The following is a 23,802-nucleotide window of genomic DNA, read 5'->3' as shown; positions in this document are numbered from 1 at the left end:
TATGTCCAATAGTATCCCATTAGCGTAAGTGAAGAAGCTCAAAAGAGCATATTGATTTGAGAGACTTTGGCAACGTAAAACGCAATGTCATACATACGGACAAGGAAGGTTACAGTAATATTTGTGGTCGTCATTCTGATAAACAGGTTATTTTCAGTATAGATATGAGACATGCGCTGGGAAATATCTTCACTAGTACCGAACGATAACTTACTGGGAGCTCTTACTGCAATCTACAATGGCAGGTTGAAAGTGATGAGAATATGTCAAGGTTAAGCAAGGCCATGCATTTTGTCCATTACTCCGGTATTACAATACTTGATTTGATACTGTTGCCGTATTTTACACGATATTGCTTATTATGGGCGTATATGTAAATATTACAAGTTAATGTTTATATTAACATATATTCTATATGAAAATATTATATCAGTGCGAAATAATGACCAGCGCACAATAAATTGTGATACTTTTTTCTGGACACGGTCCAATAAAATACATAATGTGTATAATATATTTCCATTATGTGAAATATGTATATATTTAACATATTTCTGATATGTAACTTGATATTTCATATGCTTGAAAATTACGTTTGGAAATAAAGACCATTGCTGAGTAACTGTTCTATACGGCAACACGAGCACAAGGTCACTTGTTAATGTCAGGATGAAGCAGCTCAGAGACATGGCCGGTGAACTGGAAGTGAGGGAACATACTGTTCAACGTCTTTCACAGGTTGGAGGCAGGAGTATATAGCACATTACTTTCGCTGCCTGGCATGCATGGGCACAACAAAACTACCATAGAGCCACGACAGTAAGTCCATGTCAAGGTATGGGCGTATGTGCGAGGCGTATTTTTAACTTAACTCAGGGTGACGTTACGATCTGATATAAAGTGATCGTAACTCCCATACCTTAACATAGACATAAGGTAGTCTTTGCGCTAAGGTTGCTTTGTACAACAGCACCCAGGGGCACCTTTCACAAAGCAACCTTTACTAAGGTTAACCGTAACTCCCATTCTTTAACACTGCACTAAGGTTACTTTAGACTTAGGTAACTTTAGTGCAATGTTAAAGAATGGGAGTTAAGGTTAACCGTAGTAAAGGTTGTTTTGTGAAAGGAGCCCCTGGGCGCTCCGGAGTCAAGGAAATTGATAAGCGTTATTTCATGCACTGACTGCACACGTTGGTTCTCCGTGGAAAGAGTCTGTCTGTCCCACGATCTCAAAACCATAGTATTTCCCTTCTGCCGAGCCCTTTCCGCAATGCTAGGTCCTAAATGATGCAAGTCTAGATTTCCTGTGGTTAAGTTTTGAATCGTTCGTTTCACTAGTAAGGGAGCTCCTTTTCAAATAAAAAGGAATAGGTTGTTCCAAACTCAATATTATATGTATTCAGAGATGGCGTAACATATTTCATCAGTTCTGTCACCTTCTGTACTTACGCCTTAGGTCCAAACGTCTGCGACTTTGCCCAGAGGAACACGTGGAAGTAAAACCGCATGTCGCCAGTCTTCATCTCTGCATCGTGAGTGTACTGCCGTTGGCAATCCGAACTTCTGTATTCGACGCCAGATATTCTGATGTGTTTGGTAGGGGAAACAGTCGTCGCAGCATCATACAGAGGCCATAAAATTTACGAATGCGGTGCTGGGATTCGAATCACGGACCTTTTGTTCCGAAGTCGGACGCCTTGTCCTCTTGACCAAAGAGGTTAACCCCGTCAGCAAATTGACAAAGTGAGGATTTACGTCATATGTGGGGTGACTCCGCGTCCTGCAACAGAACACTACTGCTGTTGTAGATGTATTCAGACAAGGCTTGGGAGTAGACAGGACATAAAGAGTACATATTTCACTATGGCTCAGCACAGATAGTTCTCCTCAGCTGATGAAAGCTGTCACCGACCACAATGTCAGTCTCTCAAGAACCTAGAGTAATTCTAAGTTCTTGTCCCTCATAAAACTGAGGGCCTCTTCTCTTACTGTGCAGAAATCTCTCTCATGCTTCTGGCCCATTCTTGCCATGGTCAAAATACAAACGTCAACCATCTGAAACATTGTAATACGTTTTGGTTTTTTAAATATGAATTTAAGTTCATATAGCATTTGATTATGATAATGATGTCGATTTGATTTCAGAAATATTATCCTATACAAACAATAACCAGACATAGTTACATACTTATATACTGACTTGCAAACTTGGTTAGTGCATGCCATTGTATCCCAATTGTGTAGCTCACACTTGATTGTCTGATAGAGACTCGATTATTTACAGAGCGCCGCCATGTAGCTGCATATTGCTGACTACGGAGTAAAACTATACTACTTTCGCTCACACGCTCACTCGCTCACTCGCTTAATAATTGAACACGGATCTGTTTCGTTCCGCATATTAATTCCTTCCACATTTTAACGACCAAGATGGCGACCAAAAGCAGTCAAAGGCGCTATTCTTAAACTTGATAAGTGAGATGTCTCTTTAAACCGCAACATGGCAGCAGCTACAAGAGGATCTACGACGATCAGAGGCTTTGTTGTAGCTCTTCCCCAAGAAAACAATGATGACAGCGACACGGATGAAGCAAAGACTGACGATGAATCTGACTGGCTCGATTTTGGGGAAATGTCAGCTATGGCAGATGGTGCATCATACATAAAGTTTTCAGCAGCGAAAAAGAGAAGAGGTCAGGTTCTCTTATATATGTGTTCTTCCGACTTCCTCTAATAAACAGAAATTGTGAATTGTCATGTTTGATTTGATCAATTAGAAGACACAAGAACTGGTATATTGATCCACAATTTTTAAGACTGTCGCACCATATTTCAATGGGAAAAAACCATTGCATTTTAGACTGATTAGAACTTCTGATTCTTGATCTCTTGTCCAATGTGCAGATGAACAACATGTCAGCAAGCAGACAAGGAAGTAATATCTGTCTTGACGCCTCACCAGTCTAGATATGTCAGTTCTACAGTTTTGCAGTTATTAATTTAAGTCCCTTAATGGGAAACTCAGATCTTTTTGTCTAAGGGCAAACATCTTGTCCACGTGAACACACCATGAACCCTATTAGCAAACTAACAAGGTATAGATGTCAGCAATAGGATGCATTGGCCAGTCCAAGGGGCGGTGTAGGGATGTGTGTGTGTGTCACAGTATTGGTTTGACACCCCCTTTTAAAAATGACTTAGAACTACATTATATTTTTTTTATCCCCCCGGCATGTAATGCGGGGGGATATAGTCGACGCCTCGTCTGTCCATCCATTCGTCCGTAATCATTTTGTTTCTGGATCATAACTCAAAAAACGTTTAATATTTTTAGACCAAACCTGATAGATCTAGTAATCTCAGCTTATGGTTGTGGCTTTTGCTGTTTGCTGTTTGCTGGGGTTTTTTTTCCATGGAACATTTTGGTGTTAGTCTTATGATGGGGTGGGCTTCATTTCCGGAGCACAACTCAAAAACCGTTCAACATTTTTTAGCAAAACTTGGTAGATATGTCAGTCAGAACCTAAAGTGGTGCCTTTTGCTATGTACAGGTTTTTGTGATTTATTATTTTTCTCGGTTTCCAAGGAAACGTCTCGGACATAGTCTCAAAAGTGAGAATTGTATTTATTTTCTGAACCAGAACTCAAAAACCGTTCAATATTTTTCTGCAGAACTTGGTAGATATATCAGTCAGAAGCTGAAGTGGTGCCTTTTTCTGTGTAGAGGTTTTTGTGATTTCTTATTTTCTTGGTTTCCATAGAAATGTTTTGGACTTAGTCTCAAAATGGAGGAATGCGCTTCGTTTCTGGAGCACAACTCAAAAACCATTCAATATTTTTCTTCAGAACTTGGTAGATATATCAATCTGAACCTATAGTGGTGCTTTTTGGTAGTTACAGCTTTTTGGGATTTACTATTTTCTCGATTTCCATGGAAATGTTTCAGACATAGTCTCAAAAGTGAGAGGTGTGTTTCGTTTCCGGACCAGAACTCCATAACCGTTCAATATTTTTCTGCAAAGCTTGGTAGATATATCAGTCAGAAGCTGAAGTTGTGCCTTTTGCTATTTCCAGGTTTTAGTGATTTATTATTTTCTCAGTTTCAATGGAAACATTTTTGACTTACTCCCATAAGTGAGAGTTGTGTTTCATTTCCGGAGCAGAACTCAAAAACTTCTTAATATCTGTCAGTAAAACTTGGCAGATATGTGTGGCAGACCCCAAAGTGGTGCCATTTGGTTTTTAAAGGATTTTGTGATTTCTTATTGTCTTGGTTTCCATGGAAACATTTTGGACTTAGTCTCAAAAGTGAGGGATGGGCTTCGTTCCCAGAGCACAAGGTGAAAACCATTTCATATCTTTCAACAGATCTTGGCAGATATATGAGACAGATCTTGAAATTGTGACTTTGCTCATTACAGATATATGCCATTTATAATTTTCATGAATTCTATGGAAACAATTCAAACTTAGTCTAAGAAAACAATGAGTAACTGTCAGATGATTTGTCCTTTCAAACATGTGGGGGCCGGGGGTATATGTCATCTTCTGATGACTCTTGTTTTATTTTTCGGAGCCAAGAGGGAGTTCAGTGGGTTCGAATCAGCTCAGCAACAACAACAACAGCAACCCCATTAAAATTCCAAAATTCCTGGATCCGTCCATGGATGACTTTTACGCCCTGCTACACAAGTCTTGAACTGCACTTGTCTAATAAGTACACAGATTCTGTAAATTAACCAAAACTTTACTCATGATTACAGACACCCTGATTGTTTTCAACAACATCCCCACAAAAAGTAACCAACCAGCAACTGATAGGAGTGTTACATACATATATGTCTTTTTTATCTGAAAATTTTAATATTTGCCTCACATTCCCAGATTCAAGATAATTCCTTGTTTAGGGAATTGTCACTATGCTTGGACAGATTCCTATTTTGCCATTCCCTATTTATGAGGCAGTGGAGTCAGTGAGTAGCAGTAAGCAATTAAGGTATAATCAGTTTCTGTCTACATTATGTTCATTATGCTTGAAACATAATGAAACATTTATTCCCCAAAGTGAAACAGAATTTGTAACTGTATTATGAGAACATAATCTAATGAATACATTTTTATCTATTTTATAGTGACCATCAAGACTGTTACCCAACCCAAAAGAGAATATTTCTGTCAAGGCCAGTTTCAACTGATTGACCCATGGTGGTTGATAACTGCACAGGCCAAGTACAGACAGCGGTGCCATTTCATTAATGGACATCCTGAATATGAATTACGTGAAGACAATGCTGTCTCATCTCACAAACTGGTTGTCCAGTTCCTTACATCAGTAGGACGCACAGATAACAACAAGTCAGATCCTAAGGTTGATGATTTGATAAAGTACTTTGAGTGAGTAACTTTCTGAATTCTTTCCAAGCTTTGATATTCAGAGAATTATATTTTTGAGGGAGATATTTATTTGTCATCAGGAATGTCATAAAATATAGCTTTGACACAGCTTCTAGAGCCTTGATGTTCTGTTGTTAATTTGCTTAGTATAGCTACTAATGCAAGGATTGGGAAAGAGAACTTTGACAATTGGCCATTTTCAGGATTATTAGCCATTTTCTGAATTTAGAATGGGTCACTGCCCTTGTATAAAAAGAGAACTTCAAAAGTTTAATGGGCCATTTTGTATTCTAATGTTCTAATATGTCTGTGTTTGGAAAGAGAAGACAATGACAGATATCATGAAGAGCATCCCAAGTCATGGGTGAACAATCACATTCGATCAACCTAGTCACAAATGGCTGTCTCTTACTTACTTGCATTGGTTGCTTTGAACCTGATTATGCTAACCCCAAATCCTCACGGAGGCTATCAGTCTTACAGCATCAGTCAGAATCAGGCTTTTTATTTTTTCAGCTTGAAAGTATTTATGAATTCCAAGAAGAATATTTGATTTGTTCATATCTCCAGAGTGGAAGTTCTATGTGTCGGTTGTCATTATGGTACTTCATCCTAACATCATGCATCCTGCTCCTGGACATGTACGCCAGTAGGTTATTTTAACATCTCAGCAATATAAATATGTTATTTTCACTATTGGCCATAATCAATGACAGAGATTAATTTGTATTTTGCAGAGCTAATGGTATTGATAAGAGGTTGCAGTTTAAGGATCTGGAAGAGGAGATTGATAAGTATTTACGGACGCTTGGAGAGGCAGATCTTGAATATGTCAAGAAGAGTCTGAACTCAACTATATGGAAAACAGGTAATGAACATAAGCCTCCTTCCAGTAGGAAAGGCTCCAAGATTAGTATTAGAAATGTCTGGGGGAAAATCTCAATGTAAAACACAAGACAGATTGTGTCTCTTGTAAGAGACCCCTGAAGGTCCCAGAGTAGAATGGGCGTTCAGCAACCCATGCTTGCCATAAAAGGCGACTATGCTTATTATAAGAGGCAACTAACAGGATCGGGAGGTCAGGCTTGCTGACTTGGTTGGGACATGTCATCGGTTCCCAGTTGCGCAGATCGATGCTCATGTTGTTGATCACTGGATTGTCTGGTCCAGACGGGATTATTTACAGACTGCCGCCATATAGCTGGAATATTGCTGAGTGCGGCGTAAAACTAAACTCACTCACTCACTCAAACTCTTGTAAGATGTTTTTTAATCTGAATTTGTAAATGAAAGACAATGAATACTACATTAAATTGTCACAGGAGTTTTGGGAATTGACATTCAACTTAAAGCATGAAAGTCAAGAAGTCAATTTCAGTTCCACAAAGCAACCCTAGCACTACAGTTGTCATATGTCTGTGTCAGAGTATGAGCTAATGTGATTCTCTTCCCACTGTAGCTGTCATGTCTGTGTCAGAGTATGAACTTATGTGATTCTCTTCCCACTACAGCTGTCATATGTCTGTGTCAGAGTATGAGCTTATGTGATTCTCTTCCCACTACAGCTGTCATATGTGTGTGTCAGAGTATGAGCTTATGTGATTCTCTTCCCACTGTAGCTGTCATATGTGTGTGTCAGAGTATGAGCTTATGTGATTCTCTTCCCACTATAGCTGTCATATGTGTGTGTCAGAGTATGAGCTTATGTGATTCTCTTCCCACTACAGTTGTCATGTCTGTGTCAGAGTATGAGCTTATGTGATTCTCTTCCCACTACAGCTGTCTTATGTGTGTGTCAGAGTATGAGCTTATGTGATTCTCTTCCCACTACAGCTGTCATATGTCTGTGTCAGAGTATGAGCTTATGTGATTCTCTTCCCACTACAGCTGTCTTATGTGTGTGTCAGAGTATGAGCTTATGTGATTCTCTTCCCACTATAGCTGTCATATGTCTGTGTCAGAGTATGAGCTTATGTGATTCTCTTCCCACTACAGCTGTCATATGTCTGTGTCAGAGTATGAGCTTATGTGATTCTCTTCCCACTACAGCTGTCATATGTCTGTGTCAGAGTATGAGCTTATGTGATTCTCTTCCCACTACAGCTGTCATATGTCTGTGTCAGAGTATGAGCTTGTGTGATTCTCTTCCCACTACAGCTGTCATATGTCTGTGTCAGAGTATGAGCTTATGTGATTCTCTTCCCACTACAGCTGTCATATGTGTGTGTCAGAGTATGAGCTTATGTGATTCACTTCCCACTACAGCTGTCATATGTGTGTGTCAGAGTATGAGCTTATGTGATTCTCTTCCCACTACAGTTGTCATGTCTATGTCAGAATATGAGCTTATGTGATTCTCTTTCCACTACAGTTGTCATATGTCTGTGTCAGAGTATGAGCTTATGTGATTCGGGGGAGAGGATCTCCCTCTGGATCTGCCACTGTCATGAGGCACTGTTGTTTGCAATGTATTTCTGTTTCAAAGGCATGGGGAGATTTGTCCAGTTTGCGACTCACTTTCCAAAGCTGTTCAAGGTGGCTTCCCAGCTGCTGCCCTGCCACTTTCTGAAGCTGGCAGAAAAGGCTTATGACATCAGTGAGACAAACCTGCAGGCACTGGAGGAAGCAACAGACACCAAGCTGTGGGTTTTTGGCTTTAAACAGGTAATAGTAATGGTCTGCTGTATGGTGCTCATATAAAGGCACATTGCACTCACGGCCCTACATACATTACTATCACAGGCCTTAGGACAGTCATACTTTCCATTAAACGTTCAACTCCCTAAAGATTATAAAGCCATGCTGCCTGTTAGGTGAAGTGAAGTGGCTGAACTGTGTGGATCTAAGTATCATGTCCAAGGATTTGCCCTCCTCGGGACCCAAACCTAGATGCCTCCACCAAGCATTGAACCCATGCCTTCAGCATGATAGGCCGTGGCCTTACTAATGCATTATTGCGCTTCAGCTATCCATCCCTGATCAGTGGCTTTGGGATCACTGGCAGCCGAGAACCTTTGAATTCGCTATCCACAAAGATGGATCTTTACATCATTATTATTTTATTTTTGTGTTACAAATAGGGCTTAGTTTTGACTGAGGTTTCAATATGGACTGTGTTTTACTAGAAATGGAGTTCAGACTTAAGGCTACTGTCACTCGTCTGGATGTAGATTTTCGAAGCTCTCTTAGTGTTAAGATGGTTGTAAGTGTCATACGTTAACATTAACTTACGACTGTTTTAGCTCTAAGAGAGCTTAAAAAAAATGCAGGCGTATTATTGTACACTGTGGTTTATGATTTGAATTATTCTTTCTTGAGATATACAACATTGTTTCTTAAGACACCCATCTCCACATGGATAGACGATTGTAATTTCTGAGCCTCTTCTCCCTGCTGTAACATGACTACAATATTGCTTATTGTGTTAAATATAAATTCTCATCAGTCCGTTAAAGGCATGCTTCTTTGCATAAAACTATGTGATGCTAAGAGTGAGTGTGTATGATGTTAGGCCATTTTGAACAATACTTAAGCAATATCACGGCTGGAGACACCAGAAATAGGCTTCACACATTGTACTCATTGTACCTAAGTCTTCGGTACAATAAGTGAATGTCTTCACCACTAGGCTACCCCACCACCACAGAATACTTCAGTGATGGTACAGTGGAAACTGATCAGCTTTCTCCCTTGCCCACAGATCATGTACAAGGAGTTTGGGGTGATGGGCATTGAGGCACATCTGCGGTCCTGGATTAACACCGGTCTGATCAACCACATACCACCTGTACAGAAAGATGCTCTTTACATGTACAACGCTCTCAAACTGCATGCCAAGAAGAGAGGACACACATATGTGAATGAAAATGAACTGAGGTATCGTTCAGCCCAGTTCTTTGAAAAACATGTCGTGCACAACTGGGAACAAGCTCTCGCCTTCCTGAATGAAAATGCTGTAACAATATGTGAAATCGAGGTTGATCATGTCAAGATATTCCTCAAGCATCTCTGGTACGCAGAGAGGGACACTGCAAGGGCTTTTGCAGCTGTTCTGGAGAATGGAAGTAGTCGTCCCCTGGAAATGGATGTAGACCTTTCAAGGTTGGTGCTGTCTGATCTGGGGACATGATGCTTATTTATATATTTGGGAATGTGAATTAATTATTTTTTTTAGGCGGGTGTTTTTTAGATAAGTTTTAATCATTCCATTTAATCCTTAGACAGTTGTATTATAACGCCATTATGTTCCATTACAATAATACAGTTGTTATTAATGCTATTAAACACTCCTTCGGTCAGAGTAATACTTGCATCAACTCCATCTTTCTGTTCATCTGTCTGTGCATCCACCATCCATTCAAATTCATCTTTACTGGGTCAAAACTTATAAAACATTCAATGTTTCTCCTCCACAATTGGTACATGTAGTTGACATATTTGTAAAGAGTATTTTACCTTTGCAGGGCATATTGATGGCTTTGTCTTCTTCTTGTGGTAATTTTATCTGTTTTCAGTGATGACTTTGACAGCACTAGGACGGACGCAGATCAGTGGACAGCCATCCACCTGATGGTCAACTCTCCGATCGCTGTCCTGTCTGGAAAAGGAGGGTGTGGCAAGACATCCGTTGTCACCAAGCTTCTCAGTCATGCCTGTGTCCGAAGTGGAAATGCTTCAGAGTAATGCATCATTCAGTTACCTTAAGATCTTCCTGTGGTCTGAACGTTTCATTACAATCTTTTTATCAACTTACTGGCCTGTTAGGTAGCCTTGAACATATTTTCATATTTGGCTGTGAGGTAGCCTTGAACGTATTTTCATATTTGGCTGTGAGGTAGCCTTGAATGTATTTTCAAGGTCACCACAACTCTTTGAACACTCTTCAAACAAACTCTTGTTAACACAATATCTCATGAACTGTAGTACCCAATGTCATCAAATTTTTTGCAACCTACATTGGGGGAATGGGCAGACACCAGATGATTTTGTTGACCTTGATCTTACTTTCAAGGTCACTATGACTCTTTGAGCACTTTTCAAACTCTTGTTTACACGATATCTCATGAACCTTTGTCCCCATTGCCGTCCCCATATTTTCAAGGTCGCCTTGACTTTTTGACCACTCTTCAAACTCTCGTTAATATGATATCTCATGAGCTGTGGTACCTATAGTCTTCAAATTTAGTGACAGCCAACACTGGGGATTTATGCAGACACCAGTTGATTTTGTTCACCTTGGCCTTATTTTCAATGTCACCACAACTGACACACTTTTCAAACTCTTGTGAATGTGCTGTCTCATGAACTGTTGTACTTCAAATTTGGTGACAGCCTATATTGGGGGATTACACCCAATGTGAATTTTAGGTAAACTGACACCAGTTTATTTTGAAGGCCTTGACCTTATCTTCCAGGTCCCCATGACTCTTTGACTGCTTTTCGAAACTCTTGTTAATGCCATATTTCATTAAAGGTTGTACCCAGTGTCTTCAAACTTGGTGACAGCCTACATTTCAGAATTAGGCAGACGTCAGTAGATTTGGGTGACCTTGAGCTTATTTTCAAGGTACCCTGACTCTTTGACCACTTCAAACTCTTTCAATGTGATATCTCATGAACAGTTGTACCCAATGTCATAGACTTTGGTGACAGCCTACATTGTGGAATTAGGTAACAACAATCACTTTGAGTGGCCTTGATTTTATTTTCAATGTGACCATGACACTTTTCGAACTTATGCAGGGATTGGGATAAAGAACTTTGACAATGGGCCATTTTCAGGGTTATTGACCAATGTCTAAATTTAGAATGGGCCCTTATGTCAGTAGTAAACTTCAAAATTTTGATAGGGCATTTTTTATTCTAATGTGCAAAATGGCACTAGTCATTTCACGCCTCTTGTGTGTGAGCAAAACATAAAAAGTAGTGAATATGTTATAAATATTTCTGTCTTCTTTTGCAGCAGGGGACATTGCCATATTGGTTGCAAAAGACTTGTTTTTTTTTTGTTTTAGTTTTTTGTCTATGTGAAAGTAGACCATAACAATATGTTCTTTTTGTATCTTCTCCTTGATTTTGGCAATGTTGACCAATGAAATCTGAAACAATCTGTTTCTATTATAAGCATACATACCCTATTAAAATACTGAATATTGCTTGTGATGAATTACTGACTTTTATTCCACGAAACCAGACTTGATGAAAACAGTGAGGATGAAGACGAGGACACCTGCAGGACACCATCGAAACAGGACAGGTCTGGGACCGGGGATGCAACATTCAACGTGACACAGGCAGAAAGTGAAGCCATGACTGAAGATGGCAACCAAGAGGAGACGGAAACACCCTTGTCGAAGACTAGGCTTGGACAGAAGGTCCTGTTGACCGCTCCAACAGGAAAAGCAGCAAACTTGCTGGGTAGGAAGGCTCGGTTGAAATCTTGCACCCTTCACAGTGTCATTATGAGTTATAAGATGTTTTGTATGAGGGCTACAGATGAAAAAGGTGGAAGATGGACTCATGCCGACAAAGAGGTTCTAGTAGTGGATGAGTGTAGTCTAGTGTCAGTTGGGACTTTCGCCACAGTGTTAAACATCCTGCTGAAAAAGTGCTCCTTAAAGAAGATCATTCTGCTTGGTGATGTTCGACAGTTGCCATCAATTGAACCTGGTAACTTCCTGGGTGACATATTCACAGTGTTGGCGCCGCTTGGGTTTGGTCTTGAGCTGCAAACAAACCATCGAGCTGAGTCAGAGCTCATTGTGCAGAACGCTACCAGGATAGCTGCTCAGATGAACCCAACGTTTGACTCCTTGAGAAAATTTTGTCTGTTGCAACCCGAGGAACAGGATCAACAAAGTAGGTGATTTGTGACTATCTGCATGACAAGAATCTCTTGTTACAACTTTAAGCTTTTAGATAATTTTCACAAATTTAGTATTTTGGCAGGATGGATAAATTATCAGGAATGCCGAACAAATCTTTATTTTCCAGTATTTGCTGATAACATTTTACCATATCTAATACAGAACAATGTCCTTACACAAGACAAGTCATATACGGAAGTTTCAAATTACATCTCTCTGTAAGTGCTCTTTTTTAGGAAAGGCGAAAAAAAAGTTATTTCACTGGGAGGTGGGGATGTTGCAAGGCCGTCGCTAATTTAAACCTGCCATTTCATTACTGTTGTATTTCTACATTGTTGCAAGAACAGGAAAAATGTGACAAGTATGGCTACAGGGAGTGACCTTTTCCTCCCTCCTAAATAAAATCAGGGTTTTAACTCTGTGGAGAAAAAGGATTAAACTCAATTTACTCACTCTGGCCGTTGATGTATAAATAGATCAGTGGGTGAGTCGTTAGCACTGGTAAACCTAGTTCAACTGCCTTTTCATAAACTCATTCCATTGTGCCAAAGTGTAATTTGACACAGCCTTGCTCCTTGCCATTTAAAAAAAATCTGGATGCAAATTTCAGCATCGAATCATTACATTTGGCATTATTTCACATTGTGACACTAAATGACAGCTCTACCCTCCAGTTTCTTGTGCAACCTATTTGCACCTCCCCATGCAGAAGAGTGACATCTCAAAACCTCTGTATTAGAAAAGCCTTGAATTTGGTGTGATTTACTATTACTTGGTGAACATCACATAAGGATTTAGTATTCTGGTGACCAGAACCCTCTCATGACGTACTAGTGACTATAGATCCTGAAGGTGGTAAGTGGCCTTCAAAAGACAACACATTTTGTCAATCTTGAGTTTGAGAGTGTGAACATTCCAACAACTTGCCACCGACCGCAATTTCAGTGTTGCCAAACTGTTATCGGGAAATATAATTGGTCTCTATTCTCCCCAAATTTTCCATCAAATTTTGGGTGTTGTCAAACTAGAGTTTGACGTGTGAAGTGTTGTCAGACTTGTGTTGTTCAGAAACAACCAATTGCAGTCAATAAAAATGTCACAATAGTAATAGAAACATGGCGTTAAAATGACATGAAAGTTTAACAGCATGTGCTTGACATGTGAAAACATGAGTTTGACAACTCATTTGAAAATTTTAGTGTGTATTGTCAAATTTTAGTTTGATGTGTGAAGTCCACTTTAGTGTGTCTGCCTTAGGGCTCTGTCTCATTGCTGCAATGTCCACATTGTTGCCTAGGTCGGGATACCATTGTACGGCGACTGTTGACCAGAAGTGAAGACCTGCAGAACCCCGTCACCTCCCAGTTTGTGGCCTTCACCAGGTATTCCCTCACTCACTCACTCACTCACTCACTCACTCACTCACTCACTCACTCACTCACTCACTCACTCACTCACTCACTCACTCACTCACTCACTCACTGCATGGCTCTCCATCTCTTCTAGGGGAAAGCAAACTGAAAATACAAACATCATGCTGAACAACTTCTGTTATTTCATGACTGCGACATTTCAATACAGATTCTTGTACCGTTGCAACATGAAGTTGACAGTCTGTATATGTGCTGAATGTAACAAAGAAAACAATATACACTGGAAACCGCCTAAGTAAAAACCGGTTAACTCAACATATTGTATAAGTAAACACTATTCTTTGGTCCTGGCAAATTTCTTCATTAATCATCACTATTTGAGTCCTGTTAACTAAAATTGGATAAGTAAACAATACTGTTTAAGTAAACGTTTTTACAAGGTCCCTGGAAGTAAATTACTGTCCAAACAAGACCTCATAACTAAATTAGCAATCACCTCATAATTAGCAATCTCCAGGTAAATAAACATCCCACTTACAGCTTGCTCTGGCGTAAGCGGTTTACAATACACTGACAACTGGAGGCCAGCCCTGATGAGTTGACATTGTTATATGTAGCTTGGGAGTATCAGTGAGTAGACGGGTGCAATAAAACATGTTATATTACTTACAAATCTTGTCTGTTACTCTGTCATTTGCAGATATTGATAAGTTTGGATAAGTAAAAAATCTGATAAGTAAACAATTTTGACGAGTCCCTTGAAAGTTTACTTATCAGGTTTCCACTGTACTTAACATAATTGGTTAGGCAGTAAGCTGAAAAAGCCTAAGGGTTCTTAAATGCCACTCAAAGAAACTCTAAAACCCTGCTATAGCCCTCCATGAAGTGTCCCAAGGTCATATATATTGGAAACATCTATATAGGAAACATCTTTACAATCTGAAACTCTGTGACAAAATCCAACTGTGTTGTGTAATTTCAAAGTTTAGCTATTCTGTATACTTGACCTTGATGTTCTGCTTGACACAGACGTGATTGTGAGGCAGTGAATGAACTGTGCTGCAACCACTACAACAAACACCCACTGAGAACGCACAAGGGAAAACTGAACTTTGAAAAAGGCGATAAAGTGTGTATGACGAAAAATGGAACAGTGAGTCACCACTTTAAGTTAGTGAAAAAGGAGCAAAAGACGGAAAAAGAGACTGCTGACAGTGGATGTGCTGCAAGTCCTGGATCAAGTAACATCAAGAGAGGACAAAAGACGTCTGTGAAACGGAACCTCAGCATGCAGCTTGATAAGATCACTGCAAGTCAAGATGGCCACCATGATGGATGCAGTGACAGAAAGATGGAGAGACTGAATGAAAATGAGAATTGTGTTAATATTAAAGTGGATTCTAGATACACTGCTATAAAAAGTCGAGAAAACAATCATGCCAGAACCCATGTTGAGGACCTTGCTGAAGGAGACAGCTGGAAAAGTAGCCAACACGAGACGTCTGCTGAGTCTCAGACGTATGTGGAAGCACTGGATGATCTCATCAATGCAGCAGGCAAGGGGAACAGCCTTTTGGAAGACTCTGCATTTCTCAGTGATGATGATCTCAACACTCAGAGTGGGAGGTCAAGTATGCTAAGGACAGATGTGAGTGGTTTCCTGGAAATTTTTCATGGAAATACAAGAAAAAGTGGAAATGTGACTGCCAAGAAGTCTGTCACAAATTATGACATTAAGGACATCATAAGATCTGACAGTAGTGTTGAGCTACTACAGCAAGCTCCACAAGGACCAGACAACACTGTCCCAACCCAACAATCAGGGGGAGATAACTCATTCAATGTCCTGTCTCAGGAGGATACAGCGGCTGATTTTGAAGAACAAGAGATAGATGGCAGCACTCCAGACCATTCGATCTGTAGGAGAAATGTAAAACTCTGCAATGGCGAAATCTTCTACATTGAGAAGGTAAGGGATCACAAAGCAAAAAATGACATGTATTTCTCCCAGTCCTGGAAATGAATCATTTCAGCTCAAGAGACTGTTTGTTGTTAAAAGCTGCTCTCAGCAATATTCCAGCTTTATGTTGGCAGTCTGTAAATAATCCTTACCCAGCAATCCAATGACAATGACAATCCAATCAACATCTTGAGCATGAATATATGTAATTCATATACAGTGACATGTGCCAACCTAGTTATCAGGCCTGATCACCAGGTCCAATAAGCATCCTCTTATGATAACCATGAGAATTGGTGAATATTAAATTTTATCATCTTCAACTTACAAGAGGTTGTTGTTATGAGAATTACAGCATGTCTTCTCTTCAGGGATGGAATTTACCTGAAAAGCAAACAAGTCTACTGGGTTTGTGTAGGGTTTTTATCCCCTAGGCATGTAATTGGCATGTGGCATCTTGTTGTTAGTCTCATGGTGGGGGTGGGCTTCATTTCCGGAGCAGAACTCAAAAAACGTTCAATATTTTTCTGCTAAACTTCGTAGATATGTGTGGCAGACCCCAAAGTGGTACCTTTTGCTATTTACAGGTTTTTGTGATTTATCATTTTCTCGGTTTCCATGAGAAACGTTTCAGACTTAGTCTCAAAATGGAGGAATGGGCTTCGTTTCCGGAGCAGAACTCAGATGACTCTTGTTTAGTGTTTTTTTCCCCAGCTGAAGTGTAGTTAGAGAAATTCACACGTGTAAAAAAAAAAGAATTAAAAGATTTTTTATTTCATTAACCTTAGACTTCTACTAGCTTCAGGCCCAATGATCAGTACTGATTTCCTTGACTGAAATACCCTTTGAAATAATTTGACTTCGGTTGCACATTCATTCCAGGAGCTTACAATTATTGACAACCGTAACAAGGCAAATCGCTACATATTCCTTTGTGACAGAGACGAGGAACACCCACGTCATGTATGTGCTAACTACAAACAGCTAAAGAAGATCTGTAAGATGAAGCATGCATGGGTCAGGACTATACACACATTCCAGGTAATTATTTTGTCACACTGACACTTTCCAGATAATTATTTTGTCACACTCACCTTCATTGCAGGTAATTATTTTGTCACACTGACACATTTTACAGGAAATTGTCTCATCACACTTAAACACACTCAAGGTAATCGTCTTGTGACAGTGACACACTTTCTATGTAATTAGCTTACTTCACTTCAAAGTCTGATGACACTGTCATTTATTCTAGGTTGTAGTTGCTCTTCATAACGGGTCGGTGGAGTAACCTTTCAGTTAAAGCCTTGGAAGACCCAGGTTCAATTCCCACTGGTCGTGAGGGTACCTCAACCCATAGTCCCCAAGGGACCAGTGAACTGCGTATTTATCTTACTTAACACCTCAATGTTAATTTTAAACTCTTCGAAGCATGAGTATCAGATCGTACACATCTGCCAACTTGTGTGGATCAAATGATTCGAATCTTGCATTCTGTTTTTTCCTGTAGGTATTGTCTTAGCAAAGTCAGTGCGATGTAAGTCTCTTAATATTCACAGGGACTACATTTGAACGTTTTCTCAAAGTTTATTTATTGGAATACGAGGCATATTATTTCGTAGCCATCACTAGATATGGCGGACGACACACAAAAAAACAGATTGAGAGTTATCTCCCTTCCAACGATTTGCATTCGTAAAGCGTTGGTAAGTTTCATGCATCACATGTGATGCAATGTTATTCGAGATAACTACCACAAATTACTGAATGAGTTGCTATTGGCAGCAGGGTGTATTGCAACACACCTCACCTGCACACATTGTGCATTGAAAATAATAGAAGAGGGCTCAGTCAATCAGACGGCGACATTTATGTGTGAGGTAAGATAATATATGATGTCCATGGTGTGCAGTATTTGCTGTAGGCATAAATATTTAGGAGTCATCATGACACTCTGGTATCAAGTGAAGGAGTTATGGACATGTTTGGGGGAGTCAAATAAGCAGATTTTTCTGCATCCATGCCTCAGATTCACAAGACATCATGTCACCTGGTGTCATGAGAGGTGTCACGGACATGTTTTAGGGAGTCAGATATGCAGGTTTTCTGCGTCACGGCAAAGTCTTGGTGTGTCCCGCTGTGTTGTAGTGATGTTGCTAAAAGTGGCATAAAACCTCACTCAGTCATTGCAAAGGCCAGTGTTATATACTACCCATCAAGAGTTTGGACTTGTTGGTGTAATTGTACCTTCAGGCAACAGTTCTAAACTAAATTTTGCAAAATAATCCATTTTGTTTAAAGGTACTGTTTACACATAAACTGAGGTATGATAAAGGAAATCTGCTAAGTTGAAATGATTATTGCCCTGAGTTCACATGCACAATATTTTATCAATTTGATGCATGATACTCAGGCAGGTCACCTGCATAATGTTTGCATTTGGTTTCCCCAAATTAGTGGAGGAATTCATTTTCAGTGTAACCATATGTATATGCATAACATATAGTAAGTGTTTTAGGTGACTCTAAACTTTTAATGGGTAATAAGTTATCTTCAAATGTTAGATAGCTTTGCTTTTTACCACCACTCACTGGATTTTCTTCATTAAAGGTCACATGCAGCTAAAAATCAAACATAATTAAAACATAGGCATGATATGTAAAATGCATTCCTGATGAAGAAAAAACAAATAAACAAAACTAAAAGTGTATAATTTCAAATCAAAAGTGCACTATTTTGTACTTTGGTTTACCTTCCTCGAAACGAAGCAGCCGCGATACCGAACCCAGTCAGTGCAAGTGGGTGTGCACTCAAGTGTAATGCAGCTTTTTCTTTGGCCACTGGTTCATTTGCCGATACGCTTAGCCAGCTCTTTGTTTATGGGGTAAAAGCCCAATAGGTGTTAATTGCATGTGGTCAGAGATTGAAGTTGTGCATTCCATATTGTCAATAGCAGACAGACAGGCAGGCAGACATATAAGGATCAATCAATCATTCGCGGGCTTTTTTTCATCATGGTTTTTTTTTCAACTTTACAGGTTGAATTGGCATTTTTGATGATTTGTTTCGGTAGGTGCATACCAAAAGCTATCAGAATCGGCAAAGTTGTGTTTGATGTTGATGTCGCTTAATTTTCATGGTCACAGCAACACTTTGAAGACTTCAGAATGTTAACCCCCCCATGTTAAGCTTGTCAGCGAGATGTCTCAAGAGCAGTTCAGTGGACACTGACTCACTGACTTATTGATTCACTCTCACTCACTCACTCACTCACTCACTCACTCACTCACTCAATCGTATTTAATTTGTCATGATACAAGGGAAATACTTATCAAAGACTGACTATATATTTTACTACTGTAGCAGGGAGAAAGCCATTATGGTTCAAGGAATGTTGGTGTTAATGATTGTGTTTTCCAGGGTTCTGAATCTCAGTCAGTGGTGTACATCATGAGCCCAAATAATTTCTATGAGAACTGGCAACATGTGTACACAGCCATCACGAGAGGACGTCATTCTGTGTTCGTGGTGGGGAGCCATGCGACTTTGAGCACCATCATCGCACGTAAAGTGTTCCCCAGGAAGACCACTCTACAGATGAAGTTGAAGGACCACCTCCGACCTCAGGAGGAAATAGTCCAGGTACATCATTGACTGTTCAGTCTTATTTAGGTAGGGTGTTTACTGTAAGTCACTCATTTCCAGTGTTTACAGGTAGTTGGTACATGAAGCTCACCTGATCTATGTTTACATATAGTCAATTTCCATGGTGTTACCAGGAAGGTAATTTTACCAGTGTTTCTAGGAATGTTATTTACAGTGTTGGAATGAAGTCACTTGCAGTGTGTACCGAGAAGGACATTGACCTGACAGTCTTTACAAGCAGGTCATTAACAAGAAAGTATTTAACAGTGTTCATGTGGCACCACCTTTCAGAAAAATAATATATGCAATCTGTTGCAGACTGACTTGTGTGCATAGTGTAACCTTGTGCGTGTAATTCATCATAGACTGATGTGTGCAGTCCGTTACGTTTAACTGCAGACAAAGAGGAACATTTTCTGTGGATAGACTACTTCTTGAGTGCAATAGATGCTGTAAAGAAGTTGTGTATCTTTACAACTGTTCCTTTTCATCACACCAGCTTCTAAATGCCACTTCTTCCGTTTCAATGTCAAATATGTTCTCCTCACGATATGGCTGAAATTTTACCGATGTGACGTTAAATATTAACTCACTCACTCTATATGACACTTAGAGAAGCCACTGAAGATTGGCTTTGGATTAACTTGTAGTATGAGCATTTAATCATGGATTGATTGGTTTGTTTTGTTTGAGATCTTATTTATTTTTTTTTAATAAATTTTCGTGATTATTTCTTTCAGTCATGTGTTAAGCAGGTCGCAGACAGTCTGAAAGGCAGTCAGCCAGTCACAGCCAAGGGAGACAATTAACAAAGTCTGTCAGATGGGGAGAAGCCCCTGTTTGATAGTGATGACAGCTGGATGGTGAATGAATCGTTTGGCCTCTGTCTTGACCAGTCAGATATAGCTGATAGTGCTTATGCACCACTGGAACCAGGCAATGTCACACCAAACAAGTTGTCTGGGAGTAACCTCCCTTTGGACCACGGACCATCTACGTCTGGAACAGATACAAAAAGTCTCAAGCGGACACAGAATGATTACACAGCAGACTTGATGTCACCTCCGAAATCTAGGAAGCCATCAAATGAGCAGCTGTCAGTGACACCTGTCCGATCATCTCTCAGCTCGCTAACTCTTTGATGTGACAGTGAAACTTTATCAACTTGAAGAAACCTTCAGTATCAATTGGCCTGAATAGGTGCTTGCTCTATTGTCTTTCATGCGCAGCACAATAACAGAGACATTGTTCATCTAGTGTTCAGCAATAATGTCTCATTCACTCACTATCAAGAAGGTAAACACGTGGGTACAGTGTGTGATGCCTATTTCTGATGTTCACCACAGTGATATTGTTGAAATATTGCTAATGTGGTGTAAAACTGAATTCACTCACTCACTCATGGGTGAGTGTATATGGTATTATTCCAGCAATATCACTGCAGGGAACACCAGAAATGAAATAATTAGGCATGAATTGTTTCGATTCCTCTTAACCGAGAATCCCAGTTATGTCTGTTTGGTTATGAGTAGTTCTAAATCTGTTTCATAAGAATTTCACGTTGTTCAAAGCTTGATTTAGGTGTTGGTGTGATGACCTCAGTTCATGAAATCCTCAAGGGCCATTGCAGTGAAGCCGTGGTGATCTGCCAGTCCAGTGTTATCACTGATTGTTGGTCTTGCATGTTTGCCCACCATTACAGAGTGATATATGCGAAATAATGTCATAAAGCAGCAACACTTACTTACCTTCTCAAAGATAACTGAAATTTATGTAAGTTGATCATGATTTGGAATGTTGAAATATTAATTATTTTTACATGAGGACAATATTACACTGACTGATGACAAATTTTGCTAAAAATTAAACGATGTTCTGTTGATACAGGAAGGGATCTGAATTTGTTTCACATTGTAAGATGCTTGAATCAGTGGTTGAATTTAGTCCAGAGCAGTGAAGCATACACAAGCATGCAAGATTTCCACACAGTTCACTTCCATGATCCCACTGCAGACCCCTGAAGATCTGGGTTAGAATTTTCTCACTAACCCATGCTTGTCTTAAGAGGTGACTAACAAAGAATGGACAGGTCAGATTTGCTGACTTGGTTGACTTTTTTCATTGCATCCCAATTGCACAGATCAATTCTCATGCTGTTGATCATTGGATTGTCTCACCCAGACTCAAATATTGACAGACCAACACAATATAGCTGGAATCTTGCTGAGTGTGGTGTTACACTAAACTCACTCACTCACTCACTCACTCAAACGTCAGCTGAGTGACAGACAGAGGTAAACCAGGAAAATATGAAGAAGTGTAAGTGGTTGACATTTTTATAATGAGGTGAGAGTGTAAATAAGGGCTGAGATTGGTTACCTAGGTAACCAGGTGAGGTATTTTAGACAAACTGGAAGTAGATTAATCTAGCAGTACCTCTGGTTGCATGTTTTGGCTAATTTTACTGAATATCAGGTAACAATTGTTTAGCATCTAGTTTCTTACATTATGAATAACATATACATCTCAAAATAAGTCAAGGACACTGACTTCTTTCATATAACTAAACTTTGTCTATCGCAGGATGGCATAACTGTTGTAAGGTGAAAGAATGGGGGCATCTATTCTTTTTTAGTTCTACAGCTTTTCAATAATTTTCAGAAACTGAGAATTGTAAAAGAGTGAAGAGCTAGGGAGGGAAGAAAAGATAGGGTTGTTGTCTTAGGAATAAGTTCTGCTAAACGATTCAGTCTGTCAACCCCCACACTAAGATAAATGACAGTCTCAAGCTTTTGGCTGGAAACAAAAAAAATACACATATTTTGGAAGGTGAAGATAACATTTCTATAGAGTTATTTGACACTGTGTCATTTAGGGGAACATCTTCAAACAAATGTCATAAGAGATGGAGTAGGCCATCTAAAACATCATCAATGGAGGGTCATTATTTTGAGCTCATTAGTCAGTGTAAAATGTCTGAGTAGTGATTGACCTGTCCCAATGGAAACCATTAAGCAGGAACAGTGGAAACCATTAAGCAGGAAGCTAGTGGTAGTAGTGAAACGATAAGTCAAAGGAGTGGAATTAGACTAACGTTTAGTCGCTTAATATATATAGTATTGATAGTAACAAACAGACCCATTTAAATTAAAAAGAAGCCCCACTGAGTTGGGAGATTTAGGAAGATCTGGCTTTGTTTCATTTGTGCTTTAGCATGGCAGTGGGGGGGGGCTAGGCAGTAGGGAAAATAATGTGATTCAGAGACGGTGAGACAGACGGTAGTGAAGGGAGGGCTAGGCAGAAGGGAAAATAATGTGGTTCAGGGATTGTGAGACAGACTGTAGTGAAGGGAGGGCTAGGCAGTAGGGAAAATAATGTGGTTCAGGGATTGTGAGACAGACTATATGCAAAAAGTCACACAGTCAGCTGATTTTCCTCATTGACTGTCATCAACAGGTGTTTACAGCACAAATATGAGCTAGATTATCCTATCAAGTGATAGATCACTGCCGTTTTATTTGAATTATTATGTCAGTATATTTGTTTATATCAGAATATTTGTTTGATAAAAGTTTTATTGGATATTGTACAAAATTCAAATGTTTGCTGTATAAATTGTGAGTGCAGTATTTTATTCTTTTAAATTGTGTTATAATGTTCTTGAAATATATTTTTGTATTATGTGGAACAACTGTGTTACTATTTTTTCATTACAAATACCTCCTCATTTATGCCATGTGCCTATTCCACCCCATTTATATCACATGCCTCTGCCACAATACCTTTACTACACACCTGTACTCATATTCTGATCTGGCATTGGATGCCAGGTCTTTGAGTACTTTTTACCAGGATACAGCTTACCATGTGTCTGAACATTGACACAGATAACTTTCTGAACCATGGTAGAGCTTAGCAGTTGTTTGTATCGCCTTACAGATCAACATTTGCATCAAGATCCAAATCACTTTTTGAACCAGAGTAGAACTAAGCAATTGTTTGTACCACCTTACAGAACAATATTTGCATCAAGCTACAGATGGCTTAGTTTGTATCAGAGTAGAGCTTAGCAATTGTTTTCACCACCTTACAGATCAACATTTGCATCAAGATTCAAATCACATTTTTGTTCTGGCATGATTGAAAAGAAATTGATGGTGCAGAGTTATGTCCCTTGGATAAGACTGAATCCTATAATATTTTGTTTGAACCCTCTAATTAATTCAGATTATTACCTTTGGTTTGTGAGATCCATACCACAACACAAACTGACAAATAGTTTTGCTATTTTCATCAGTTTCCTAGAACATGTCTCCCCAAGCGTTTGAGGGCTGAGACTCAGTGCTGCATGTATATTTATAAGTTCAAGGATGGAGACATCATGTCTCCAATTAGTAATCTAATAATTTATCATTCCCAGCAGAACTGCAGCCATCCACTTGTGTTTGTTTGATTACATTATGAATGTTGTGTACACAAACCATCAACAGTAAATACAAAGATCAGGCCACAAGGAATTGGAAATCTGTGCTGTGAGGATATGGACAGTTGAGTTTCTTGTC

General features: G+C 39.5%; 1 protein-coding gene across 1 annotated transcript; it reads left to right on the top strand.

Annotated features, from left to right (window-relative positions):
* The first annotated feature begins 2,415 nt into the window (after nt 1-2,415).
* LOC137288073 (DNA helicase B-like) lies at nt 2,416-22,928 on the top strand. The gene is made up of 12 exons (XM_067820447.1): nt 2,416-2,695; nt 5,135-5,396; nt 6,134-6,264; nt 7,882-8,060; nt 9,097-9,497; nt 9,911-10,075; nt 11,590-12,254; nt 13,560-13,644; nt 14,665-15,604; nt 16,478-16,636; nt 19,016-19,237; nt 19,981-22,928. The coding sequence occupies exons 1-12, from the start codon at nt 2,503-2,505 to the stop codon at nt 20,047-20,049; spliced, it is 3,471 nt and encodes a 1,156-aa protein (XP_067676548.1). The 5' UTR covers nt 2,416-2,502; the 3' UTR covers nt 20,050-22,928.
* The last annotated feature ends 874 nt before the right edge of the window (nt 22,929-23,802 follow it).

The sequence above is a fragment of the Haliotis asinina genome, chromosome 6 (genome assembly GCF_037392515.1).
Source record: "Haliotis asinina isolate JCU_RB_2024 chromosome 6, JCU_Hal_asi_v2, whole genome shotgun sequence".
In the NCBI taxonomy this organism is placed as follows: Eukaryota; Metazoa; Mollusca; class Gastropoda; order Lepetellida; family Haliotidae; genus Haliotis; species Haliotis asinina.
The sequence above is the reverse complement of the archived record's forward strand: the minus strand, read 5'-3'. Positions and strand labels throughout refer to the sequence as shown.

Excerpts from the sequence above, each read along its gene's own strand:
- LOC137288073 (XM_067820447.1), top strand. The coding sequence starts at position 2,503 with ATGGCAGCAGCTACAAGAGGATCTACGACGATCAGAGGCTTTGTTGTA. Across the intron at positions 2,696-5,134 it reads AGCAGCGAAAAAGAGAAGAG|TGACCATCAAGACTGTTACC; the intron begins GTCAGGTTCTCT and ends TCTATTTTATAG. Across the intron at positions 15,605-16,477 it reads AAATCTTCTACATTGAGAAG|GAGCTTACAATTATTGACAA; the intron begins GTAAGGGATCAC and ends CATTCATTCCAG.